At 33.4% G+C, this 27222-nt stretch overlaps 2 protein-coding genes across 2 annotated transcripts in view; one reads left to right on the top strand and one right to left on the bottom strand.

Moving 5' to 3' along the window:
* The window catches only part of LOC100371922 (divergent protein kinase domain 1A-like), a 77343-nt gene that overhangs the window by 19069 nt on the left and 31052 nt on the right, over nucleotides 1-27222 (bottom strand). The window lies entirely within an intron of this gene.
* LOC102808566 (alpha-N-acetylneuraminide alpha-2,8-sialyltransferase-like) lies at nucleotides 231-3778 on the top strand. The gene has a single exon (XM_006817709.3). The coding sequence runs from the start codon at nucleotides 493-495 to the stop codon at nucleotides 1738-1740; it is 1248 nt and encodes a 415-aa protein (XP_006817772.1). The 5' UTR covers nucleotides 231-492; the 3' UTR covers nucleotides 1741-3778.

Genomic DNA, 27222 nt, shown 5'->3' with positions numbered 1-27222 from the left:
AACAGTTTATCAACTTCAGCATTGTCAATTTATCAATAATAATAATAAGCAGGCAGCTTACAATGACAATAAGTTCAGACATGTGTATTTATAGTTTTCCTTGACTACATGTCAAAGCTGCCCAAAGTGAAAGAAGCCACACAATAAATGCATTCACAGTAAACACAATCAAATTCAACCTTTGACCCTGTGCTAAACAGGCTTTCACAGCAATCGTAAGACCACACCCTGGTAGGATCTCTGCAAATGCTGCTCGTCTTTTACAAACAAGGATCACATGGTTCCTATTTGTAATGATTTATCCAACCTGTTGACTGCCTTTGAACATGTGAAGCTGTGAACGACTATGTTAAAAAAACTGCTTATTGTGTCACCACTCAGCAATGCTTTTATTGTAACTACTAGTACATGCTTGAACAATTGATTCATACCAGTACTAGTGACATGGAGAGGTGAATATTTGTCAAATCAGCTGAAGACTCTTTCTACAAAATGTTGCGTTACGTCAGACGTTCATCCTGCCTGATGCTGTTATTGCGGTTGGCGTGTGTGCTTATGATATTTGCTTTTCTTGTGATGGTTTACACCTCTATGTATCTAAGTGCATTTCCAATATCAGTTGAAGAGCTTGAGTACATTGATGAGACGGAATGTCAAAGACAGCAAAACCAGGTAGAGGAAACTCATGTACATGCACCGATAGTAAATACTAACCATACAAATATACCTGTCTTCAAGGACGATACTGAAAAACTGGTACATGTTGTAATGAAAACAAACAAGACGTTTGTCATTGAGGACAATAAGCCAGACACCCAAAACTTGAATAAACCCGAAAAGAAGAACAACAGAAAGTTAACGAAAAGGGAAAGACAGTTAATAAACAACTTGAAAACACAAGTGGAGAAGTTGAAGCACTGCCATGTGACTGAATCTGATCGTGAGTTGATAAAAAGAAAATTAAATACATTTATGGAACAGACACCAAGTGTTTTAACACAGAAAAATACTCATGTCAGAGCTAATTTGAATGAGCCACAAAAATTCATTGAAGCAGGGATGTGGCAACTGCTTCCAGAGACTTCACCTCTGGTAAACCAGCGGTTTTCGACGTGTGCTATCATAGGTAATGGCGGCATTCTAAAAGGAAGTAAATGTGGCAACGAAATAGACCGACATAGTTTTGTTATCAGATCAAATTTACCACCAATTGCAGAGTTTACAGTTGATGCTGGCCGTAAAACAAACTTGACAAGTTTATGTCCAACAAGCAAGACTTTAGCAGCTCAGAAATCAGGGACTTTTGACAAACCAAAGTTTTTAAGCAACGCAAAATCCTACCAAGGCTATATACTATGGATCCAATCCAGCAACGAACACCCACAGAGAATGCCCTTCACAGTTACAGAATTTCTACAAAAGGAAACACCACTACAAGTATTACTTTCCAACCCAGAGTATTCAAGAAAATTTCAAGACTACTGGAAGAATACAGGCAAAGTGTTCAGCACAGAAATGACTCTGATTAGTATGGGGCTTTCAATGTGTGATCAAGTTGATCTGTATGGGTTTTGGCCATATAATATAGACAATTTAGACAATGTCATTCCACGCGAGTATTTTGAAAATTCCCCCCTCAAGCGAAGTAAAACCCATGACTACACAGGGGAATTTGTTCGACTTCTGGATATGCAATGTAAGGGTTTGCTCAAATTACAACTTGGAAAGTGTACTGCATAAGAAAGTATTAATTTGCTATAAGTGCATGCTATTAGGTAAATCACATCAATTTCATCCTACCATATGAGGAAATGTGAATTGCAAATATGGAATGATTACGCGCATAAGCGTCCTCTAATATAAAAGAACAAATATGGCTTTGTCTGGACTGATTCATTGATTCTGTTCTAAACTTTTTGGATTTCGGCATTCCCATGATGTATCATTGGAAAGAAAAGATGTATAATAATAAGGTTATTATGAGGATACTTCAAAATATGCACTCAGACAGTACGCTGTCACATTGACCTCCAATGCGCGTCAGTCGATAATGTATTGTCTTTGTGCATACTTTGAGGTATCCACGTAATAACTTCATACATGTATTAATATGAACTAGCATACAATAACTGTAATTTTTGGTTTATTGGTAAGTGGTACATGTATGTCATGCAATTAAACCCATGCACCTTTAAAAAATAAATTTATTTATTACTGTACATGTATATCATCTTCCTGTTTCAATCAACAATTTGATAAGCCTGTCATACTTCCTACTATCTGTGTTATTCATGCGTAAACTAACATTTGTTTTCTATCAAAATTTAAATCATAAATCTTTGTGCTCCATATTCAAAATGAAATATGGCATGTGCATTGAATTGCAATGTTATGGTGAACATCGATTGGTTAAAAATTAGTCCTGCCAACAGTATAATAGTTTTCTGTTATTGCACTCACATAACCATAATGCAAATGTATTGTTGGTAAAGACTACTCATAACCCCATGTATAATTTATTGTTGGCACTGTCAATGGTTTCTAACAATACAAGAGGTTTGCCAATACAACATATTTAAAATATATGTATTTTAAAAACATTATTATTTAAATCCATTAATATCAATTTTTTGGGGTGTTTTATTTATAGAAGCAATATTTTATGTGACATCATTTCCTGTAAATTTTGTGAGTTACTTAGCACAAATTTGTTAGAAAAGTAACCAAGCAGGGACACTTATATTTTCACGGGTTGATGCACATAAACACATATTCTTAAGTTGTTGCAAAGCAGTCAAGTTCATTCAGCAAATCAGGCACACTCTTAAATTCTCTAATATTTCTGTAAACAATTGTTATTTTCTCTGTACACAATTGTTCAGAAATACTCATAAAATGACATTATTTCTATATATACTTTAAATTACCAAATAGTTATTTCTAAGACTAAACTGCACATGTAATTTGTTCAACTGGGTGTTATTAGGAGAGATCACCTAATATTAACAGTGCATACTAATTGGTATTCACATTCTGAAATGCCACATCGTTTTTTCTCCATTAAAGATGCACATGGTGCAATGGCTATTTAATTTTTCCTAATTTTGATGTTAAATCTGGAGATGCAAGGACTGAGGAGAATCACTGAGTTGTATCCCATGTAAATAATTTGAGGTATAAGCAACAATTCATTCAGAGATGCACTTTTCATAGACATGGAAATCTACATGTATTGCTATTTTAACAGAATGACAATCATATAGTGCTAACAAAAAATACCTGGGTTGATATAAATAGTGGAAGATGGAAAAGTGATTTATACATGTAACCTGCTTTTAGCCAGCCATCTGTCTACCTGTCATTTTAGACAGGTACATTTTGAAAGGCAAAATCTTTACAAACCTGTCTAATATTTATTGAAAATTACCTGTAATTTACAAAATAACTATAAATAATCAAGACAAAATAGACCAAGTCTATGGCTACAGACTAGCAACTGTCATTTTTAATTTTGATAAATTTCATAGACAGGTACTTTCTTATTTCTGACTATAAATTTGCATCACGTGCTGAAAGCTTTCATACATGTAGATGATTGCCGATGTGAATGGTATACACTGTACAACAGTATTGTGTGAACTAAATTTTATTCTGAATTTGTTGGTAAATCTTCTGTATCTGTGAATAAATCCCACATGACTGGAATAATCCTGCTTTTTATTGTTCATGACAAAATAAAAACAAACTGGTTATATTGCTCTATAGAGTGCTACATCTATCTCTTGTTTCAAGCAAAGTTTGTTCTGTAAAGAGTCTTTTTTGTGCATTACATATCAACTGCAAAATGGTGAAAGCAGTACGATTTACTAAGTTTAATAGTTGAATGTAGGAGGGCGGTATGAGGTAAACTTCTGTAATTTGTGTTAAAATTAATTATTTTGTCACTATAAAGGTCGGCTTTATCAAACTCATTTATGAGTTCCAAAAAGGAAAATCAAACATTGTGCGATATTTGGCCCAAAACTGTTTGATAGAACAGATTAGTTGAATACAAATTTATCATCAAAATAGCCTCTTCACCACTTTTAAAATTTCCAAAATTTGCTCGCCACCCCTGGACTTTTTGTGTGTCTGACCTAAATCAGTTAAATTTCATTACTTGATACATGTAGTTAAATTTAGGTTAAGATGGGGTAGAATCCTGAACTGTGCGATACCAGAATAACCAGTCTTTAGATTAGTTGAATCAGTGAAAATAAGACAGAGTATACTTGTATAGCGCCCTCATGCTACCAAACTATGAAGTCTTTTTTAGTCAGAGTAGTCACTGCAACTTTCAATGTGACAGAGTAGTGGTCATCACATGTGCCAGTCTTCATACTAACAACACTGTTGTTAATATTCAGCACCATGAAGTACAGGGTACTTGCACATCTCACGGAAACAACCTTGAGTCTTGCAATGTTGATTCAGAGTATACAAGAAAAGAGATGATACTGTTCCCTAACCGCCATGAGCACTGTGTCCATTTCGCTCCAGACTAAAACGTGTACCAGACACCATATTGTATTGTGCATACATAGACTGCAGTGAATTGTTAGAAAATCAATGCATGGTATATACATATATATCAAAACTTATACATGGTGCAATGACAACCTTTGAAATCTAACTCCTATGAACACAATCCAATTGCAAACATCTATTTATAAAAAAGATTTAACGCTTGACAAGTAATATTTATAAATACAAGTAAAGACCTTTAATTTCAAAATATTTAAGAAAAGCTATTAACACAGGTGGTGTTACCATGGAAATAATTTCCTAGACATACTGTATGTAGTACTCATTCACAGTACACAGACCAATGGTACATGTATGGAAAAATAATGACAGCAATCAGTCAGACTAATTGATATGTAACCATTTACTAACTTCAATGCATATTAAGACTATGAAAAGTCTACAATTTGACCTCAAAATGATTCCTTTAATAGCCTCAACAGATGCATACCCAATTACAAAGATGCACTAAAAGCTGATTTCTTTCTGATGGGTACGATTAATGCAAACTATTTCTCTAGTGAATAGCTGATCCACACAGCTCCATTTTAGTAATTTATTTGTGACCTTCTTTATGACGTAAAAGCACTTGTAAACGGACCATTGAACAGACTAGTTATTTTGACTTTTAAATGAGAATCAGAGTGAACAATGTCAAAATTCATGGCAAAAAATATTGAGCTATACCAGCGTATAGTGTTAATATGCTACAAACATATTTTCACCACCAGACTTTCCCATCCACATTTTTCTGCACTTTTTTTTTTGTATTCTTCAATATTTTTGGAAATGAATCCTAATTTTGGAGTAAATTTTCAGTTTCTCCTCAAACAATTTGGCTATTTTTGTCCCAATCTTCAGAAGGACTATGCAGACTATAAACATGGCTATTTTGCGAATTTGTGATGAAAAAATGGAAGCGGTGGTGAAAAGGTTAAATATAAGCAAAATATATTTGTTACTGCATTGAAAAATAACAATTTCATATTTCAAGCAAATAATTAAGTATAGTTACAACTGTAAACGCCATAGTTTTTTTCAGCATTTACCAAACGCATGACTGAAGGCATGACTTCTGATTTACAATGCCAGTTTACAAAATATGCCTTAGTTACCTGGCTAAGATAATGCCAGTTTACAAAATATGCCTTAGTTACCTGGCTAAGACAATGCCAGTTTACAAAATATGCCTTAGTTACCTGGCTAAAACAATGCCAGTTTACAAAATATGGCTTAGTTACCTGGCTAAGACAATGCCAGTTTACAAAATATGCCTCAGTTACCTGGCTAAGACAATGCCAGTTTACAAAATATGCCTTAGTTACCTGGCTAAGACAATGCCAGTTTACAAAATATGCCTTAGTTACCTGGCTAAAACAATGCCAGTTTACAAAATATGCCTTAGTTACCTGGCTAAGACAATGCCAGTTTACAAAATATGCCTTAGTTACCTGGCTAAGACAATGCCAGTTTACAAAATATGCCTTAGTTACCTTGCTAAGACAATGCCAGTTTACAAAATATGCCTCAGTTACCTGGCTAAGACAATGCCAGTTTACAAAATATGCCTTAGTTACCTGGCTAAGACAATGCCAGTTTACAAAATATGCCTCAATTACCTGGCTAAGACAATGCCAGTTTACAAAATATGCCTCAGTTACCTGGCTAAGACAATGCCAGTTGACAAAATATGCCTCAGTTACCTGGCTAAGACAATGCCAGTTTACAAAATATGCCTCAGTTACCTGGCTAAGACAATGCCAGTTGACAAAATATGCCTCAGTTACCTGTAGGAATAACACTTAGCGGAAGAAATTGCACTCTGCATATGAATACAAGTGTGGCCGATTTACGATATGTGGATTTACTAAAATAAATCAAAAGCCGGAACAATGGGTCATATGAACAAAAGTGGTATTACGGTATAATAATAAGTACACTTTCCAGTATTATAAAATATCAAATGTCTTTTATCACTGACTGAACATTGATGTTGATTACCCAAGTACAGGGGATAATTTCCCCCAACCTTAATAATATTTTCGTAGTCGATATACATGAAGTTTTCTTAATATAGCAGACAGACATTAATGTTACCAAAATTCAGTCAAACTCTGGCGGTGTTCATTATTTTGAACAAGTGTTCAGTAAATTGAATAGAAAAAAAAAGTTTCACTGTATCACAAAATACCATGGGTGTTTCTGTATGTAATCATATGCATGACTCACTTTATTTTACAACCATGGATAAATAGCATGTTTATTGCATTCAGTGTGGAGGGAGTGTGTAATTTACAAGCTCTACAAATTATTAATAATATCCATCATAATAATTTATTTCTTATGTTTTTCATTTCACAAGATTCATAGCAAATTATGTGCAAGACATTATTCAACCACACTTGATGCAGACAAAATAATGTATGCTAGGGTACCAATGTCAACACGTAAAGGGTTCAACCATGTACAACTCAATTTTACAAAATTGGACTAAATTAAGTAAAGTGTGACAGATTAATTTCAGCGCAATGTTGTTTCATTATTTTGTTTATAATCCTAGGATATTTAATTCCCTTAGGTTGAATTCAGCAGAAACTTGTAATTACCGCCAACAGCTCGGATTAATGCAAAACTCACGATTGTCACGCGTGCCGCTGTGTATGCGTAGATGAGACTGTTTCGAAATAATCACCTTTTGTGAAGCAGAGAACCAGTTTCCATGATTTGCATTTTAGGAAGTACACTATAAACACTATAAACATGCACGGTTTTCTTGAATGTGAACAAATATTAATATTGCACAATTTGAAAATGTGCAAGTTTTAATTAAACTTTTAATTTGGAATACTCAATGATTTATGCGACTAGTGTGTGATTAGTGATAATGCTTTGTATGCTCTCTGAATTGTAATATGTTGGGTTATAAACCATATATATTAACTGTTATATACTTCTGATATGGCTGCATACAATTTTAGTGAGTCTTAATTTATCTATACAATCTCTGTGAGAATAAACTTTATTTTAGATTAGCTTTATCTTGAATTAGCAAAATATCAGATTAGCTAAATTAGCTAAAATATCATGCCAGCTAAAAAGACAGTATGCTTAGTTTTGGGTGACTCAACATTACTCATGGGGAAATAGACATGTACATGTTTGTATATGTATGTTACGTTAAATATGTGTTCAATGTGTACTGCAAATGCATTTATGTGCCTCTGTGCGTTTCAAATTAATCAAATCTGGTAAATTAATAACATCAGGTAGCAATCCATCCCAAAAAAAATAAAATTATTCTTCATAACTATATATTCCAGGCCTGAGATTTAGCTGGTTGTCTTGGCAATGATTTTTTAATTCCATAAAAGTTTTAATTTTACAAGTAGCAGTTATAGCAGGGTATCTGGCAATTCTTGCAGTTAGGAAGTGCAGCTCTTAATACAGGGGGGAAGCGACAGTTTTTATAGTGGGCAGGGGTGGCTCTTATAGTGGGGTCGGTTGTTTCTTACACAATCCTGGGCTTTTGGAGCAGGAGCAGCTCTTATAGCGGGACAAGGGCCTCCTTTACAAAAATGTAGTGGAGAAGGGGTAGTACCGATAGCAAAGCAGCTCTTTTAGCGAGCATATCACTATGACCCAGAAACAAACAAATTTTGATGAAAAATTTGTTTTCCCAAATTTTTGTTTTTGAATTGCTATTAAAATTGCGCTTTTATTTTTATTTAAATAAAAAATTTCGCAAAATGGAGGCGTTAGCGCCAAATCCCCTGTAACTGCGAAATCACCCAGACTGGTTTATTCTGCATGGCCCTCTATTGACACTGCAGGAACCCGTCGATTTTTTTCAACGGGTAATTATGTTAATGAGTGTTCTAATTGACAATCATCTAAGCCAATCACAACGTCTCTTCAACTGACCTCTGACCGAGAAGACCTCGGCTGATTGATTTATTTTAATTCTACGACTAGTACGAGTTACTTTTTTACACATTGTGATGAGTTAGAAACGACGACTACGAAAAACTCAAATTTCAATGTGCCGCCATATTGGGTCTGTAGTGTGACCTTTACCATGTTGACCTTATTATGCATGTATTTCTGCACTCACCGCACTCATTATAATATGTGCATTCATGAATATTTAATATTTGAATGTAATGCAGTTGGGATGATTTCGCGCTAACATCTCCATTTTGCGAATTTTTTTATTTTATTTAAACTACAAAAACAAATTAATCGCCCTGACTGCGCCAGTCTACTCAAAATAGTGCCTGGTGATTTGTAACATGAATATTTTTGTTCAGAGTCCATGTTTTTATATGTTGACAACAAGCCCATGCTTTGCACACAATATAAGGTTGTATATTTTGTAAAAAGAAAATAATAATGATCATGACAATGACTATAGCTTGAAACTGTTTAAATTCAATTTTCTGCATCAGTAACTGTAAGACACTGAAACTGACAGAACACTCAACATATATATGTATACATGAATAGAGTGATTAAAAAAACCACACGAACATGTGACTTAATTGAGTATATGTAAGGCCATTCACAACCAATTCATTGCTTTACAACTTCAACATTAAAGTATGATGGTCGTCAAACTGCAAGTGATCAAATCTTACAAATTTCACTTGTCTTGTTAACCTTTTCTCCACCAGACGTTCTTGCATAAATTTTTCTGCATTTTTTTCTTATATTCTTCAATATTTCAGAAAATGAACCATAATTTTGGTGCCAACAGACAAAATTTCTGTAAATTTTCACTTTTTACTAAAAAAACTCTGCTATTTTTGTCCAAATCTTCTGAAGGTAAGTGGGGCTATTTTGTGAATTTGCGATGAAGAGACAACTGGTGGTGAAAATGTTAACATCAAAGAAATATTTAGTGATTTAACATAAATTTAGTTGATTTAAGGTTGCAGGGATATTCATAAGGTTGTTGATAAATATGAATACTATTATTACAAAATTATTTATTCATTTAAGGTTGCAGGGATATTCATAAGGTTGTTGATAAATATGAATACTATTATTACAAAATTATTTATTCATTTAAGGTTGCAGAGATATTCATAAGGTTGTTGATAAATATGAATACTATTATTACAAAATTATTTATTCATTGAGTTTTATATTATTTTTGCTGATGAATAAATTAAGACCCAGTAGATAAAGTAAACAACTACAACAACAACCAACATGCTAAAGCAATCCTTATCTCTCCTTCTACAGAGTTCACATGGTTTTAAATTCACAGGTTTGTCTACATTTCAATTTATGTTATGATTTTCCTTTCCCAAGTTTTTTTTTTAAGATTTAAAAAGGCCAAAATAATATCAATAAAGTTTCAACAAAATGTAAAACTTAAAGAAACAAAAGATTTAATTCCCCTGGCCACATGATGAAAGTACAGCAATAAACCAATTACCTGAGGACCATACCTATTTTAAATTAGTAGAACATGAACCTTTGCACTTTTCCTAGTTTCCGGGTAATCAATTTAAAAGAAGTAAACTGTAGTCATTTAGTAATCAGTGGAAGACTGGTTCCGCTAAATTGTTATAATTGGTGAGTAGGTTTTAAACCTCATTATTTTTACAAAATCAATTTTACAAATAATTTTTCAGTTCAGTTAATGGTGTATAATAATAAACTCAAAGACAAAATAATTTCTTGTTTCAGATTAACCCTTTGCAGGCCAGCCATTATTCCGCCAGTCATAATTTTGGTGCAATGTTTAGCACATTTTTTTTTACATATTTTTCTATGATTTCTGTGTTAATTTTTGAACAATATGCGTTTAATTTTCTATTGGCAACAGATCAGATCAAACATTTTGAAGAAATCTGGAAAAAATTACGTTGATTTCAATTTTTAACTTTTCAAAGTTAATTCTTATTTGTGTTTATGGTATCTTATGGTAATTTATTCTGATGAGGTGTTAAGTATCCGTTATTTCATATAGTGGCAACTTATCATGTACGGTTGGCATGAAAAAAAAAATGAAGATATAGTTGTATTTTTGATTCACCCCATCTGGCAGGGAGGAAAGGACCCTCTTATATGCATTAATGACACCTAAGAACTGTCATCATTTTCATCTAATAGATAAACTTAATGGCTAATGTATTTCTTCAACATTCAAGAAAACATGGATTTTATTTTATAGTGTCGAGGACAAACATATGTTGTGTCAGTGTATGTTGAATGGGAAGAGTGAATATGTCATGTCACTGCTGAAAGTAGTGTTGAGTTATAAAAACAAACATTAATGTATCCAATTCCTGATCACAGGTACATGTACCTTAATACTTGGGTAAAACAATTACCGGAAGACCATTTCAATGACATAGTCCCTGTTAAATAATTTCATTAACAAAATTGATACTTATTTACTTCAAGCTGACCTCCTGAGTTTTGATTGAACAGTGAAGAAGTCTTGCTATAACTAGCAACACATCCAAATTGGTGTTGACAATATACACACACAAGGTGAACTAAATACTATGGTACATGTATGTATCAATAGCGAGCCAATCAATAGAGACTACTGTAGAATACTTTATTTTCGCTTGGAATTTATTTTCGCTATTTTCGCTGAAGGGCTGATTCTGTGAAAATAAAATCCAGCGAATATACTTTTTTTCCTATATTTCACATTAAACTCATGAAAAATCAGTGAAAATAAATTCCAAGCAAAACGCCCAAAAAGCCTTTTCAGCGAAAATTAATTCCAGCGAAAATAAAGTATTCCACAGTATACACAATCAAATATTAACAGTGTATGAACATCTCATGATATCCATGTCACTCACTATTTATTATAACAGTGTATGAACATCTCATGATATCCATGTCACTCACTATTTATTAGTAGAGTGTATGAACATCTCATGATATCCATGTCACTCACTATTTATTATAACAGTGTATGAACATCTCATGATATCCATGTCACTCACTATTTATTATAACAGTGTATGAACATCTCATGATATCCATGTCACTCACTATTTATTAGTAGAGTGTATGAACATCTCATGATATCCATGTCACTCACTATTTATTAGTAGAGTGTATGAACATCTCATGATATCCATGTCACTCACTATTTATTATAACAGTGTATGAACATCTCATGATATCCATGTCACTCACTATTTATTATAACAGTGTATGAACATCTCATGATATCCATGTCACTCACTACTTATTAGTAGAGTGTATGAACATCTCATGATATCCATGTCACTCACTATTTATTAGTAGAGTGTATGAACATCTCATGATATCCATGTCACTCACTATTTATTAGTAGAGTGTATGAACATCTCATGATATCCATGTCACTCACTATTTATTAGTAGAGTGTATGAACATCTCATGATATCCATGTCACTCACTATTTATTATAACAGTGTATGAACATCTCATGATATCCATGTCACTCACTATTTATTAGTAGAGTGTATGAACATCTCATGATATCCATGTCACTCACTATTTATTATAACAGTGTATGAACATCTCATGATATCCATGTCACTCACTATTTATTAGTAGAGTGTATGAACATCTCATGATATCCATGTCACTCACTATTTATTAGTAGAGTGTATGAACATCTCATGATATCCATGTCACTCACTATTTATTAGTAGAGTGTATGAACATCTCATGATATCCATGTCACTCACTATTTATTATAACAGTGTATGAACATCTCATGATATCCATGTCACTCACTATTTATTAGTAGAGTGTATGAACATCTCATGATATCCATGTCACTCACTATTTATTAGTAGAGTGTATGAACATCTCATGATATCCATGTCACTCACTATTTATTATAACAGTGTATGAACATCTCATGATATCCATGTCACTCACTATTTATTATAACAGTGTATGAACATCTCATGATATCCATGTCACTCACTATTTATTATAACAGTGTATGAACATCTCATGATATCCATGTCACTCACTACTTATTAGTAGAGTGTATGAACATCTCATGATATCCATGTCACTCACTATTTATTATAACAGTGTATGAACATCTCATGATATCCATGTCACTCACTATTTATTATAACAGTGTATGAACATCTCATGATATCCATGTCACTCACTACTTATTAGTAGAGTGTATGAACATCTCATGATATCCATGTCACTCACTATTTATTAGTAGAGTGTATGAACATCTCATGATATCCATGTCACTCACTATTTATTATAACAGTGTATGAACATCTCATGATATCCATGTCACTCACTATTTATTATAACAGTGTATGAACATCTCATGATATCCATGTCACTCACTATTTATTATAACAGTGTATGAACATCTCATGATATCCATGTCACTCACTACTTATTAGTAGAGTGTATGAACATCTCATGATATCCATGTCACTCACTATTTATTAGTAGAGTGTATGAACATCTCATGATATCCATGTCACTCACTATTTATTATAACAGTGTATGAACATATCATGATATCCATGTCACTCACTATTTATTAGTAGAGTGTATGAACATCTCATGATATCCATGTCACTCACTATTTATTATAACAGTGTATGAACATCTCATGATATCCATGTCACTCACTATTTATTATAACAGTGTATGAACATCTCATGATATCCATGTCACTCACTATTTATTATAACAGTGTATGAACATCTCATGATATCCATGTCACTCACTATTTATTAGTAGAGTGTATGAACATCTCATGATATCCATGTCACTCACTATTTATTATAACAGTGTATGAACATCTCATGATATCCATGTCACTCACTATTTATTATAACAGTGTATGAACATCTCATGATATCCATGTCACTCACTATTTATTATAACAGTGTATGAACATCTCATGATATCCATGTCACTCACTACTTATTAGTAGAGTGTATGAACATCTCATGATATCCATGTCACTCACTATTTATTAGTAGAGTGTATGAACATCTCATGATATCCATGTCACTCACTATTTATTAGTAGAGTGTATGAACATCTCATGATATCCATGTCACTCACTATTTATTAGTAGAGTGTATGAACATCTCATGATATCCATGTCACTCACTATTTATTATAACAGTGTATGAACATCTCATGATATCCATGTCACTCACTACTTATTAGTAGAGTGTATGAACATCTCATGATATCCATGTCACTCACTATTTATTAGTAGAGTGTATGAACATCTCATGATATCCATGTCACTCACTATTTATTATAACAGTGTATGAACATCTCATGATATCCATGTCACTCACTATTTATTAGTAGAGTGTATGAACATCTCATGATATCCATGTCACTCACTATTTATTATAACAGTGTATGAACATCTCATGATATCCATGTCACTCACTATTTATTAGTAGAGTGTATGAACATCTCATGATATCCATGTCACTCACTATTTATTAGTAGAGTGTATGAACATCTCATGATATCCATGTCACTCACTATTTATTATAACAGTGTATGAACATCTCATGATATCCATGTCACTCACTATTTATTATAACAGTGTATGAACATCTCATGATATCCATGTCACTCACTATTTATTAGTAGAGTGTATGAACATCTCATGATATCCATGTCACTCACTATTTATTATAACAGTGTATGAACATCTCATGATATCCATGTCACTCACTATTTATTAGTAGAGTGTATGAACATCTCATGATATCCATGTCACTCACTATTTATTAGTAGAGTGTATGAACATCTCATGATATCCATGTCACTCACTATTTATTAGTAGAGTGTATGAACATCTCATGATATCCATGTCACTCACTATTTATTATAACAGTGTATGAACATCTCATGATATCCATGTCACTCACTATTTATTAGTAGAGTGTATGAACATCTCATGATATCCATGTCACTCACTATTTATTAGTAGATGAATCCCAAGTTGTTCACTACCAGACTCTTTCCTTCAGAAGATTGGGACAAAAATAGCAAAATTGTTTTAGTCTAAACTGAAAATTGACTCAAATTTCATTTCCAGAAATATTGAAGAATATCAGAAAAAAGTGCAGAAAAATATGAGTGAGAAATTCTGGTGGTGAAAAGGTTGAATGCATGTCTATACACGTAATGTATCTGTCAACTGCAAAAATAAATTTAGTAATTAGCATTATTACTTGGAGGTCAAAATTGGGTTTCTTTCATCGTGTGCAAAAATGATACAATTTTTCCCGAAATATTCAGAAAACAATGTTAACTTTATTTTAGGCACAAAAGTAATGAAGAAATATTTATAACAAAAAGTAGAAAAAAACTATAAAATAAAAAAAAATTAAATAAGCTGCTGTGTTTTGCAAGTGAGGGTTTCAGAAATATTACAACTTGTCAGAAATGTGTCAACATTCACGATCAATACATGTACAGTAAATGCTCATGAACTATTTTTCCCCAAATCAATATATGTACATGTATATGGAGCCAATTTCTATACTGTAAACATATACTACAGTGTATTACAGCATAAATGATCACATCCTAAATTCATGGTGCTGCATGACATCCAAGTACAGTTACTGGTAGATAGTGCTGTAAAACCTGTCTAGTAAAATCGTCTCTATATTTTGAATGTACATGCGGCTTCAAAATTACTTACAACGTTACAAAACATTGATTCCATCAAACACAACTATGAGGTAATGGCGTTTGTGTTATTTCAAAAGATTTATATCGGTTTATGTAAAATTAATTGTTATTGTTGCATTTCACGCCACTTTGAGCCTCACATTGTATATATTGAAAACAGTCATCATTTGGAAACTCAATAAATTATATATCATTTTTTTTAAGTTTTCACAATATTAGGAATCATATCAATAATATTATTATATGAACTTTTCATTTCATGTCACTGAGCAAAATTTTGAGATATGAAAAAATAATCTCACTAAAGAAACCAGTCTAAAAGTTCCAATTATAACCATTTTCCGTAACATACATTCTTGTACCTCGAAAAACCGTTTGATGACTCAAATTTTAATTGTTGTATTCTGATTGTATGAACTCATCGTGATAAAGCATATGAACTTGACATACATGTATAATCTTGAATTTAGTTTGACCTTACTTAAAGTCAAGTACATTTTTATACAATACAATTTTCTTCACATGGTTGTACAATTGATGACATGAGTATTCCATCACCATTCTAAAAGTTATGTTTCCATTTAAAATGACAATATCCAATTTGAAATTCTAATCAAGAGTACCAACTACAGGAAGTTTTAATGTTCTACATGAAACGATTGGTTGGGATGATTTCAAAATTATATTCATCTATGTCAGTGACAGTCGCTGTAATTGGTTGAACAGTTTTCAACTTCCATTTTGAGTTCCTGAATGTTATTTAAATACATGTAATCAGAAATTATGAGAGTATCTTTTCACAAATTTCACTGGAATATGAAGACTGCGTGGGCAGTATATTGCAAAAACAAATTTATTCACTTTCCACTCGTCTAATGCAACTTGACGATGTATTGTCACGATTCACACCTGCAGTAATTAAAACCTTATTGACAGTACAGGAAATACATCAAATATATTGAGTACAATTCTCATCAAGTATAATGAAAACCACTCAAGACTGTCTCTATCTGAAGCACCTTTATAGAAATTGCTCTCATGGTAGGGTTTATTGAACTTTTCTATTGAAAAAAACAACTCAGTGACAACAAAACTAACAAAAATTATGTTGTTGCATTGTTGTTGTATTGCATTATTAAACTAAAAATGGCTATATTGAAAACTTATAAGTTGTTAGTATGACAGCTGCATAATACTTTTAAATTATATACACAAACAAAGAATAAAACTGGATGTATTAGAAGAAAACAGGTTTTAACACATCGTCTGTTAATGTTGTTTCTTTTCAATTTAGCTTTTCATACCCACTCCTGCAGGCTTTTTGAGCCCAGTCCTGCAGGCTTTTTGAGCCCAGTCCTGCAGGCTTTTTGAGCCCAGTCCTGCAGGCTTTTTGAGCCCAGTCCTGCAAGCTTTTTGAGCCCAGTCCTGCAAGCTTTTTGAGCCCAGTCCTACAAGCTTTTTGAGCCCAGTCCTACAAGCTTTTTGAGCCCAGTCCTGCAAGCTTTTTGAGCCCAGTCCTGCAAGCTTTTTGAGCCCAGTCCTGCAAGCTTTTTGAGCCCAGTCCTGCAAGCTTTTTGAGCCCAGTCCTGCAAGCTTTTTGAGCCCAGTCCTGCAAGCTTTTTGAGCCCAGTCCTGCAAGCTTTTTGAGCCCAGTCCTGCAAGCTTTTTGAGCCCAGTCCTACAAGCTTTTTGAGCCCAGTCCTACAAGCTTTTTTGAGCCCAGTCCTGCAAGCTTTTTGAGCCCAGTCCTGCAAGCTTTTTGAGCCCAATCCTACAAGCATTTTGTAACCAGTCCTATAAGTTTTTTGAGCCCAGTCCTACAAGCTTTTGGGCCCAGTCCTGCTAGCTTTTTGTACCCAGTCCTACAAGCTTTTTGAGCCCAGTCATGCAGCCTTTTTGAGCCCAGTCCTACAAGCTTTTTGAGCCCAGTTCTACAAGCTTTTGGAGCCCAGTCCTGCAAGCTTTTTGAGCCCAGTCCTGCAAGCTTTTTGAGCCCAGTCCTGCAGCCTTTTTGAGCCCAGTCCTACAAGCTTTTTGAGCCCAGTCCTACAAGCTTTTTGAGCCCAGTCCTGCAAGCTTTTTGTGACCAGTCCTGCAAGCTTTTTGTACCCAGTCCTACAAGCTTTTTGAGCCCAGTCCTGCAAGCTTTTTGAGCCCAGTCCTGCAAGCTTTTTGAGCCCAGTCCTACAAGCTTTTTGAGCCCAGTTCTGCAAACTTTTTAAGCCCAGTCCTGCAAGCATTTTGAATCCAGTCCTGCAAGCTTTTTGAGCCCAGCCCTGCAAGCTTTTGTGCCAAGTCCTGCAAGCTTTTTGAGCCCAGTTCTACAAGCTTTTTTGACCCAGTCCTACAAGCTTTTTGAGCCCCGTCCTGCAAACGTTTTAATCCCAGTCCTGCAAGCTTTTTTGGCCCAGTCCTGCAATCTTTTTGAGTCCAGTCCTGCAAACTTTTTGAGCCCAGTCCTGCAAGCTTTTTGAGCCCAGTCCTGCAAGCTTTTTGAGCCCAGTCCTGCAAGCTTTTTGGGCCCAGTCCTGTAAGCAGCAAGTAGTTTGGATGTACAGCTAAAAATTAGACGCATAAATATTTTGGTCTAAAACAATGTTACGAGTGAACTGTACCACCTTCAATATTTAGGTACCAGTAAGAGTGATACATGTACATTTGTATTAGCACACAAGTTGAGTCATGTATCAACATCAGAGTTACCTCAAAATTCTGAAAGACTGGATATCACAAGCCTGATATGGTGACTCAGACTGGCTAGAACACAAGGTCAATGATTGAAAACCAATAGGAAAGAACTAATAATCAATTTAAATAGTTTGACTCTGCTCTGCTGAGACAAAGAATGTCAAGCAATTAGTGTAGCCAAACTCATTTAAACCAGGGAGTTCATTCAAAACACATGAAAGCATGATAATTTGGTATACAAGTACTTAAAATGTACATAAATGGCTAGACTTTAGAAGCAATAATTGAACTAAAAAGACCATTAATGTGCACTTTTCTACTCAGACTAAAGATCACACCTCATTGTCATTGGGAGATGAGCCAATATAATCTATTTTGCTTTCAAACAAAGTACTAACATACATGGACATATATAAGGATGGAAAGGCTTAACATGCACCAGTACATTTTCTCTCCCATTTGACAGTATTACTACACTGCTTGAGGCAATCCAATTTTCATCTTCTAATTGTATTTCATGCATTCCATGTCAGAGGGATTCAGACATTTTATTATACCACAAGGGGCAATGAAAAAAAGCAAACAATTAGTGGAGATTCATAGCATTAACATTACTGTATATTCACTTCTTTGGAGGTATTGGCAATTCAATTGCAATTGAGCTAGTTTCTTTTTCATTTGAACATTTCCAGATAAACTCAGCACAACTACTACAACCTTGCCCATTGAGAATCTAGATTAAATAACAAATGGATGGATAGATGGATACAAACTAAAGATACAACTATGTAAAAGTAGTACAGCAACATTTCTAAACAAACATATCTGATGAGAAAAACACTAGCCAACGTGTTCTCAATTAATACGTTTATTAATCACAGTGTCCCTTATAGGATAATATGACATGAATTGTAGAAAAGTTCCTAGAAAATACAAGCCCAACGACATACATTGCGTGTCCTCAATTAATACATGTGCTACCGGTTATATGTACCAGTACTATATTACTGGTAATATATATAACATGAATTGCAGAATAGTGGAGATGAAGGTGGAGTTTACACAGGTTTTGGGTTTACATATGGTTTGTGTCAGAGTGGTTTTATCTATAACTTACATATGACAAAAATTAGCTCAGCGGATCGGGAACATAGAAAAATGGTGTGAAATTATTTTATTCCTCAGCTCCTGAGAGCTGTGTCTGCGGAAGTACTATGGGAGATTGCATGATGGGAGTGAAAAGTCTTTTGATCAGTAAACTAATTTTAGAAAAGTGAAAACTAAAGTGACTGTGAAAAAAATGTTGGTTTTAAATATTAAATATCATGAAATCTGGATGTAATAATGAAAGGAGATTGAACTGGTATGAAAGGGCAGTACATGTAGCCGGAACGCAAGGTCAGAATCCGGGGTCAAAATACGTCAAAATACATCCATCAAGGCGGTTGCAAAGTGTCAACAACTATGGATGAGGTAAAAGACTTCGTTTGCAGTTTGCGTGAATGGCCGGAGAGAAAAAATCATGCAAATTCTGTGCTTCAGTAACAATATTTGCTACTTGTTTGTGCAATGAAAATTAATACAAGAAATGCTGCCAAAGGTTATGTCCTTCTAGTAAACAAAACAACCTTGGGACGTTTTTCTTGAGAAATTGAGAAGACGAAAATCCCTTGGGACAGTCGTTGTGAAACAATAGACATGCTTCGCCAGGGTATCAAGGTTATTTTGATTATTTGAAGATGGAAACTGCTGCTTTATGGAAGAGCAAAGTTCAATGTCATTGGCACAGTAATGACGTTTTTAGAGGGGTGACTCGCTAGAAGTATTCGCCGTGACTCCGGACTTTTCATTCGGGTTTATACAACGCTTACATGTTACTGTCAGGAAGGTTTAATGTCTTGTTTGTATTTGCACAATGTGAATGAGGGATTTATTGTCAAAATATATACAGGTGCTTGTATGCCTATTGAAACTATACAAAATTCGACCAATGTTTCATGTGTTAAAATTGCGATGTTCTCATGGAATTGTTAAATCTTGGTATCATTCCCAACTGTCACCAAACTGTACGTTTTGACGACTCATATGCACTTCTGGGACTTGTCATGATTTTCTGGAAACTGTACAGCAAATTACATATTTTCATTATTAATTGTTCATAGTTTTTCTAAATTTCAGTTTTTATTGTTCATAATTATTTACAGTAATAACATATTTTTCCGATTGTGTGCATGACAGCTTTTCCCACACATGATGATATGTACGGATATGTGTGAGTATGTTTTATGGATTAATAGGCCACTCCTTTGCTTCAATTCCAACTACATCTCTGGAAATATCACTTGCTGTTTATCATCCATATTTTGACAATGTGTCGATTGCGTATCTGGAAATTCTAACTACTATTTCGCAAAATTTGACCAGCCTTGCTTTTACCAGTCATTTAAGTCAACTCCCATATTGTCCTTCACAGTGAAGGTTAATTCAGATATATTGTAAATTCACATTCCCCTGTATTACATAACAATTGAGCTGAGGCAGTTATGGTTCTACAACCATCACCAGTTCTCTTGTTATATACATGTACATATTAGAAATAAATACACTGCATTTGTTTTAGGACATGTGCTTACATAAATGACAGAGATGTGTCTATGGCCAAACATCAGTATACAATAAATCCTATTATTTTTCAAAATGGGCATTTATATGTGTGCTTCAAATAGAACAAATATTGTATACGGAATTCTGACTCTTATAGGTGTCATATTGTAGTTAAGAAAAGAAAAAACATTTCAACCGAATATATAATAATGCAACACACAGCACAAATAAATCACTTTATTCATGTAAGATTATTCCAATATATACTTGTATTTTTATATAAAATAGATTATTATTATTTATTGTTAGCTGAAGATTACAATATTATGTAAGCATTATTGTTGCAAATAATTGTCAAAAATAACATTTTACTAGTTTTCATTACTAGTACTGTAATTTCAGATTTGACATTGACATCAATAAATTGATTCACTCATATTTCCAATTACTACTAGACCATGTATACCATATGCATGAAATTGAAATGTTATCAGTGAAGTTTATCAGCGATCACATGCGCCACTGATAGAATAGAATGTTTTATAGAAAGTTTTCTCCTCCTGATGTATGCTCTCACAGGTCTTAAAATTAATGAGACCATGGATACGGTTGCCTAGATACCTGATCTGAATGACTTGATACCTTTCATAATACTGTAAACTGCCTTAATTTCGCAAGAACAAATTTTCGCAGGTAAGTGAAAATCATGAATTCTTGTAGCAGTGGAAATTTCCCGCTGGTCCTCTATGAACAGAGTGTAAATGACTTCCACAAAATTTAAATTGTGAAAATTCTTAAACAGCGTCAAATTTAGTTATTTGTTTTCTTCATCTACTTTAATTAGTCATTTTTAAAAAATGTTCGCCTCAATTGGGTGCCCTTAAAATAACGAAATTGAAGCCCTGTCAGCATCTAGATGATTTCAGATAAATCTTTTCACCACCAGAATTTCTCACCCAAATCTTTCTGCACTTTTTTCTTATGTTCTCCAATATTCTGGAAATGAACCATAATTTTGGAGCCAACAGATAAAATTTGAATCAATATTCAGTTTTTACTCAAATAGTTTGGCTATTTTTGTCCCAATCATATTTATATATCACTATTTCGTGATGAAAAGAGGGAACTGGTGGTGAAAGGCTTAAACCAGGTAAAAGGTTAAGTGTAGCCGTGGAAACTACTCTAATCGACAAGCATCAACACGTCAAAAACAAAAAGCGATACAATATAAAAACATATGTTATATGAATCAGACATTTATGGATGGAAATACGAACCAGAGTTATCATGACATGCTTTACACACTTTGAACATCTTAGCACAGTTAAATGTATCAGCCACAATAATCGATATCCCTTGATTTCCATAATAAAACTTCAGTCCATGCATCCATCTGCTACACACATGCTAGATTCAAACATATTGCTATTATATCTGCATATCTCAGTTACATATGCTCACCAATCGAATATATCACATGTCAGACACACCCACATTTGATAAGAGTGGTGTATAGCGGTGATAAAATTATAATCGCCATGACAATCACTGTCCAATCATGCTGTAGTAAAGCCTTATTAAATTTCAAGTGCAGGTAATAGTACACAAACCTTAAGTATTTAAAAATGGATTATCCAAGTTTTTGTTTATTTCTATTCATACATTAGAGTCTGGAATATTTGGTTATTCAAATGAATTTAGCTTAGCCATGAAGTTTGACTGTTTGAATGGAATATGATAAAAGTTTACAATACACATCAACTACTGTTTTGCTCTATTAGAAGCATATAGGGTACTATATCTCTAATACTGTAAAAGTATTAATTATTCACTGGGTTTTAATTTTGCTATTTTTGTAGATACATGTATTCAGTAAATTATTCTACTATACACAAAGATTGTTTGTAATATTATTCTTGATTGGAGAAGTTAATATTGTCTTGCAAATGTGTTAGTGGGATCTCATTACTACGTAGTTATTGAATTCTGAAAACAATTACAGCTCTTGCATAATAATGCACACATGGTGATAAGACCAGATAATATATTGTTGACGTATCACATACATTCTACCAACATTGTACCCTCACATTTTCTTCGTTTTAATATGGTATTAGTCAGAGAAAATTTCTCACTGTCGCATGTTTAGAGTTTGGGTGATATGCATTGAGTGAAACAAATCATAGTTACAGAAACTGTTTTATTTTATATATAGGTCATTTAAGGGGCTGCACCAGGGGACCATCTTATCAGTCTGTTATGCATTGTCTCACTTTTGTGTACGATGGTCTTGTGGTGTGCCCCCCTATTCGCCAAATAAATTATTGGTTCTTGTACATATCTCTCGTGTTTGTGTCATAAACATGTACCAATTATTATTTCCTGAACCATTCTCAGTAGAATTACAAGAAGTTCTTGAATTTAAATACATTTTTTAGTGAAAACAAAAGGATATGCAGATGATGCATTGTTTATCAGTATTAGACCATTTGAAGTATATGTCTGGTACCGGTAATTAAAATCCAATCTGTGATATCCATATATGCATTGTTTATCAGTATTAGACCAATTGAAGTACATGTCTGGTACCGGTAATTAAAATCCAATCTGTGATATCCATATATGCATTGTTTATCAGTATTAGACCATTTGAAGTACATGTCTGGTACCGGTAATTAAAATCCAATCTGTGATATCCATATATGCATTGTTTATCAGTATTAGACCAATTGAAGTATATGTCTGGTACCGGTAATTAAAATCCAATCTGTGATATCCATATATGCATTGTTTATCAGTATTAGACCAATTGAAGTATATGTCTGGTACCGGTAATTAAAATCCAATCTGTGATATCCATATATGCATTGTTTATCAGTATTAGACCAATTGAAGTATATGTCTGGTACCAGTAATTAAAATCCAATCTGTGATATCCATATATGCATTGTTTATCAGTATTAGACCAATTGAAGTACATGTCTGGTACCGGTAATTAAAATCCAATCTGTGATATCCATATATGCATTGTTTATCAGTATTAGACCATTTGAAGTATATGTCTGGTACCGGTAATTAAAATCCAATCTGTGATATCCATATATGCATTGTTTATCAGTATTAGACCAATTGAAGTATATGTCTGGTACCGGTAATTAAAATCCAATCTGTGATATCCATATATGCATTGTTTATCAGTATTAGACCAATTGAAGTATATGTCTGGTACCGGTAATTAAAATCCAATCTGTGATATCCATATATGCATTGTTTATCAGTATTAGACCATTTGAAGTACATGTCTGGTACCGGTAATTAAAATCCAATCTGTGACATCCATATATGCATTGTTTATCAGTATTAGACCATTTGAAGTACATGTCTGGTACCGGTAATTAAAATCCAATCTGTGATATCCATATATGCATTGTTTATCAGTATTAGACCATTTGAAGTACATGTCTGGTACCAGTAATTAAAATCCAATCTGTGATATCCATATATGCATTGTTTATCAGTATTAGACCAATTGAAGTATATGTCTGGTACCGGTAATTAAAATCCAATCTGTGATATCCATATATGCATTGTTTATCAGTATTAGACCAATTGAAGTATATGTCTGGTACCGGTAATTAAAATCCAATCTGTGATATCCATATATGCATTGTTTATCAGTATTAGACCAATTGAAGTATATGTCTGGTACCGGTAATTAAAATCCAATCTGTGATATCCATATATGCATTGTTTATCAGTATTAGACCAATTGAAGTATATGTCTGGTACCAGTAATTAAAATCCAATCTGTGATATCCATATATGCATTGTTTATCAGTATTAGACCATTTGAAGTACATGTCTGGTACCGGTAATTAAAATCCAATCTGTGATATCCATATATGCATTGTTTATCAGTATTAGACCATTTGAAGTACATGTCTGGTACCAGTAATTAAAATCCAATCTGTGATATCCATATATGCATTGTTTATCAGTATTAGACCATTTGAAGTATATGTCTGGTACCAGTAATTAAAATCCAATCTGTGACATCCATATATGCATTGTTTATCAGTATTAGACCATTTGAAGTACATGTCTGGTACCGGTAATTAAAATCCAATCTGTGATATCCATATATGCATTGTTTATCAGTATTAGACCATTTGAAGTACATGTCTGGTACCGGTAATTAAAATCCAATCTGTGATATCCATATATGCATTGTTTATCAGTATTAGACCATTTGAAGTATATGTCTGGTACCAGTAATTAAAATCCAATCTGTGACATCCATATATGCATTGTTTATCAGTATTAGACCATTTGAAGTACATGTCTGGTACCGGTAATTAAAATCCAATCTGTGATATCCATATATGCATTGTTTATCAGTATTAGACCATTTGAAGTACATGTCTGGTACCAGTAATTAAAATCCAATCTGTGATATCCATATATGCATTGTTTATCAGTATTAGACCATTTGAAGTACATGTCTGGTACCAGTAATTAAAATCCAATCTGTGATATCCATATATGCATTGTTTATCAGTATTAGACCAATTGAAGTATATGTCTGGTACCGGTAATTAAAATCCAATCTGTGACATCCATATATGCATTGTTTATCAGTATTAGACCATTTGAAGTACATGTCTGGTACCGGTAATTAAAATCCAATCTGTGATATCCATATATGCATTGTTTATCAGTATTAGACCATTTGAAGTACATGTCTGGTACCAGTAATTAAAATCCAATCTGTGATATCCATATATGCATTGTTTATCAGTATTAGACCAATTGAAGTACATGTCTGGTACCAGTAATTAAAATCCAATTTGTGATATCCATATATGCATTGTTTATCAGTATTAGACCAATTGAAGTACATGTCTGGTACCAGTAATTAAAATCCAATCTGTGATATCCATATATGCATTGTTTATCAGTATTAGACCATTTGAAGTACATGTCTGGTACCGGTAATTAAAATCCAATCTGTGATATCCATATATGCATTGTTTATCAGTATTAGACCATTTGAAGTACATGTCTGGTACCAGTAATTAAAATCCAATCTGTGATATCCATATATGCATTGTTTATCAGTATTAGACCATTTGAAGTATATGTCTGGTACCGGTAATTAAAATCCAATCTGTGATATCCATATATGCATTGTTTATCAGTATTAGACCAATTGAAGTATATGTCTGGTACCGGTAATTAAAATCCAATCTGTGATATCCATATATGCATTGTTTATCAGTATTAGACCAATTGAAGTACATGTCTGGTACCGGTAATTAAAATCCAATCTATGATATCCATATATGCATTGTTTATCAGTATTAGACCATTTGAAGTATATGTCTGGTACCGGTAATTAAAATCCAATCTGTGATATCCATATATGCATTGTTTATCAGTATTAGACCATTTGAAGTATATGTCTGGTACCGGTAATTAAAATCCAATCTGTGATATCCATATATGCATTGTTTATCAGTATTAGACCATTTGAAGTATATGTCTGGTACCGGTAATTAAAATCCAATCTGTGATATCCATATATGCATTGTTTATCAGTATTAGACCATTTGAAGTACATGTCTGGTACCGGTAATTAAAATCCAATCTGTGATATCCATATATGCATTGTTTATCAGTATTAGACCATTTGAAGTACATGTCTGGTACCGGTAATTAAAATCCAATCTGTGATATCCATATATGCATTGTTTATCAGTATTAGACCATTTGAAGTACATGTCTGGTACCGGTAATTAAAATCCAATCTGTGATATCCATATATGCATTGTTTATCAGTATTAGACCATTTGAAGTACATGTCTGGTACCGGTAATTAAAATCCAATCTGTGATATCCATATATGCATTGTTTATCAGTATTAGACCATTTGAAGTATATGTCTGGTACCGGTAATTAAAATCCAATCTGTGATATCCATATATGCATTGTTTATCAGTATTAGACCATTTGAAGTATATGTCTGGTACCGGTAATTAAAATCCAATCTGTGATATCCATATATGCATTGTTTATCAGTATTAGACCAATTGAAGTACATGTCTGGTACCGGTAATTAAAATCCAATCTGTGATATCCATATATGCATTGTTTATCAGTATTAGACCATTTGAAGTATATGTCTGGTACCGGTAATTAAAATCCAATCTGTGATATCCATATATGCATTGTTTATCAGTATTAGACCATTTGAAGTATATGTCTGGTACCAGTAATTAAAATCCAATCTGTGATATCCATATATGCATTGTTTATCAGTATTAGACCATTTGAAGTACATGTCTGGTACCGGTAATTAAAATCCAATCTGTGATATCCATATATGCATTGTTTATCAGTATTAGACCAATTGAAGTATATGTCTGGTACCGGTAATTAAAATCCAATCTGTGATATCCATATATGCATTGTTTATCAGTATTAGACCATTTGAAGTACATGTCTGGTACCGGTAATTAAAATCCAATCTGTGATATCCATATATGCATTGTTTATCAGTATTAGACCATTTGAAGTACATGTCTGGTACCGGTAATTAAAATCCAATCTGTGATATCCATATATGCATTGTTTATCAGTATTAGACCATTTGAAGTATATGTCTGGTACCAGTAATTAAAA

Source organism: Saccoglossus kowalevskii, chromosome 17 (genome assembly GCF_978046115.1).
Source record: "Saccoglossus kowalevskii chromosome 17, keSacKowa6.1, whole genome shotgun sequence".
In the NCBI taxonomy this organism is placed as follows: Eukaryota; Metazoa; Hemichordata; class Enteropneusta; family Harrimaniidae; genus Saccoglossus; species Saccoglossus kowalevskii.
The sequence above is the reverse complement of the archived record's forward strand: the minus strand, read 5'-3'. Positions and strand labels throughout refer to the sequence as shown.

Bases quoted from the DNA above. Each gene is read 5' to 3' on its own strand.
- LOC102808566 (XM_006817709.3), top strand. From the start codon at position 493: ATGTTGCGTTACGTCAGACGTTCATCCTGCCTGATGCTGTTATTGCGG.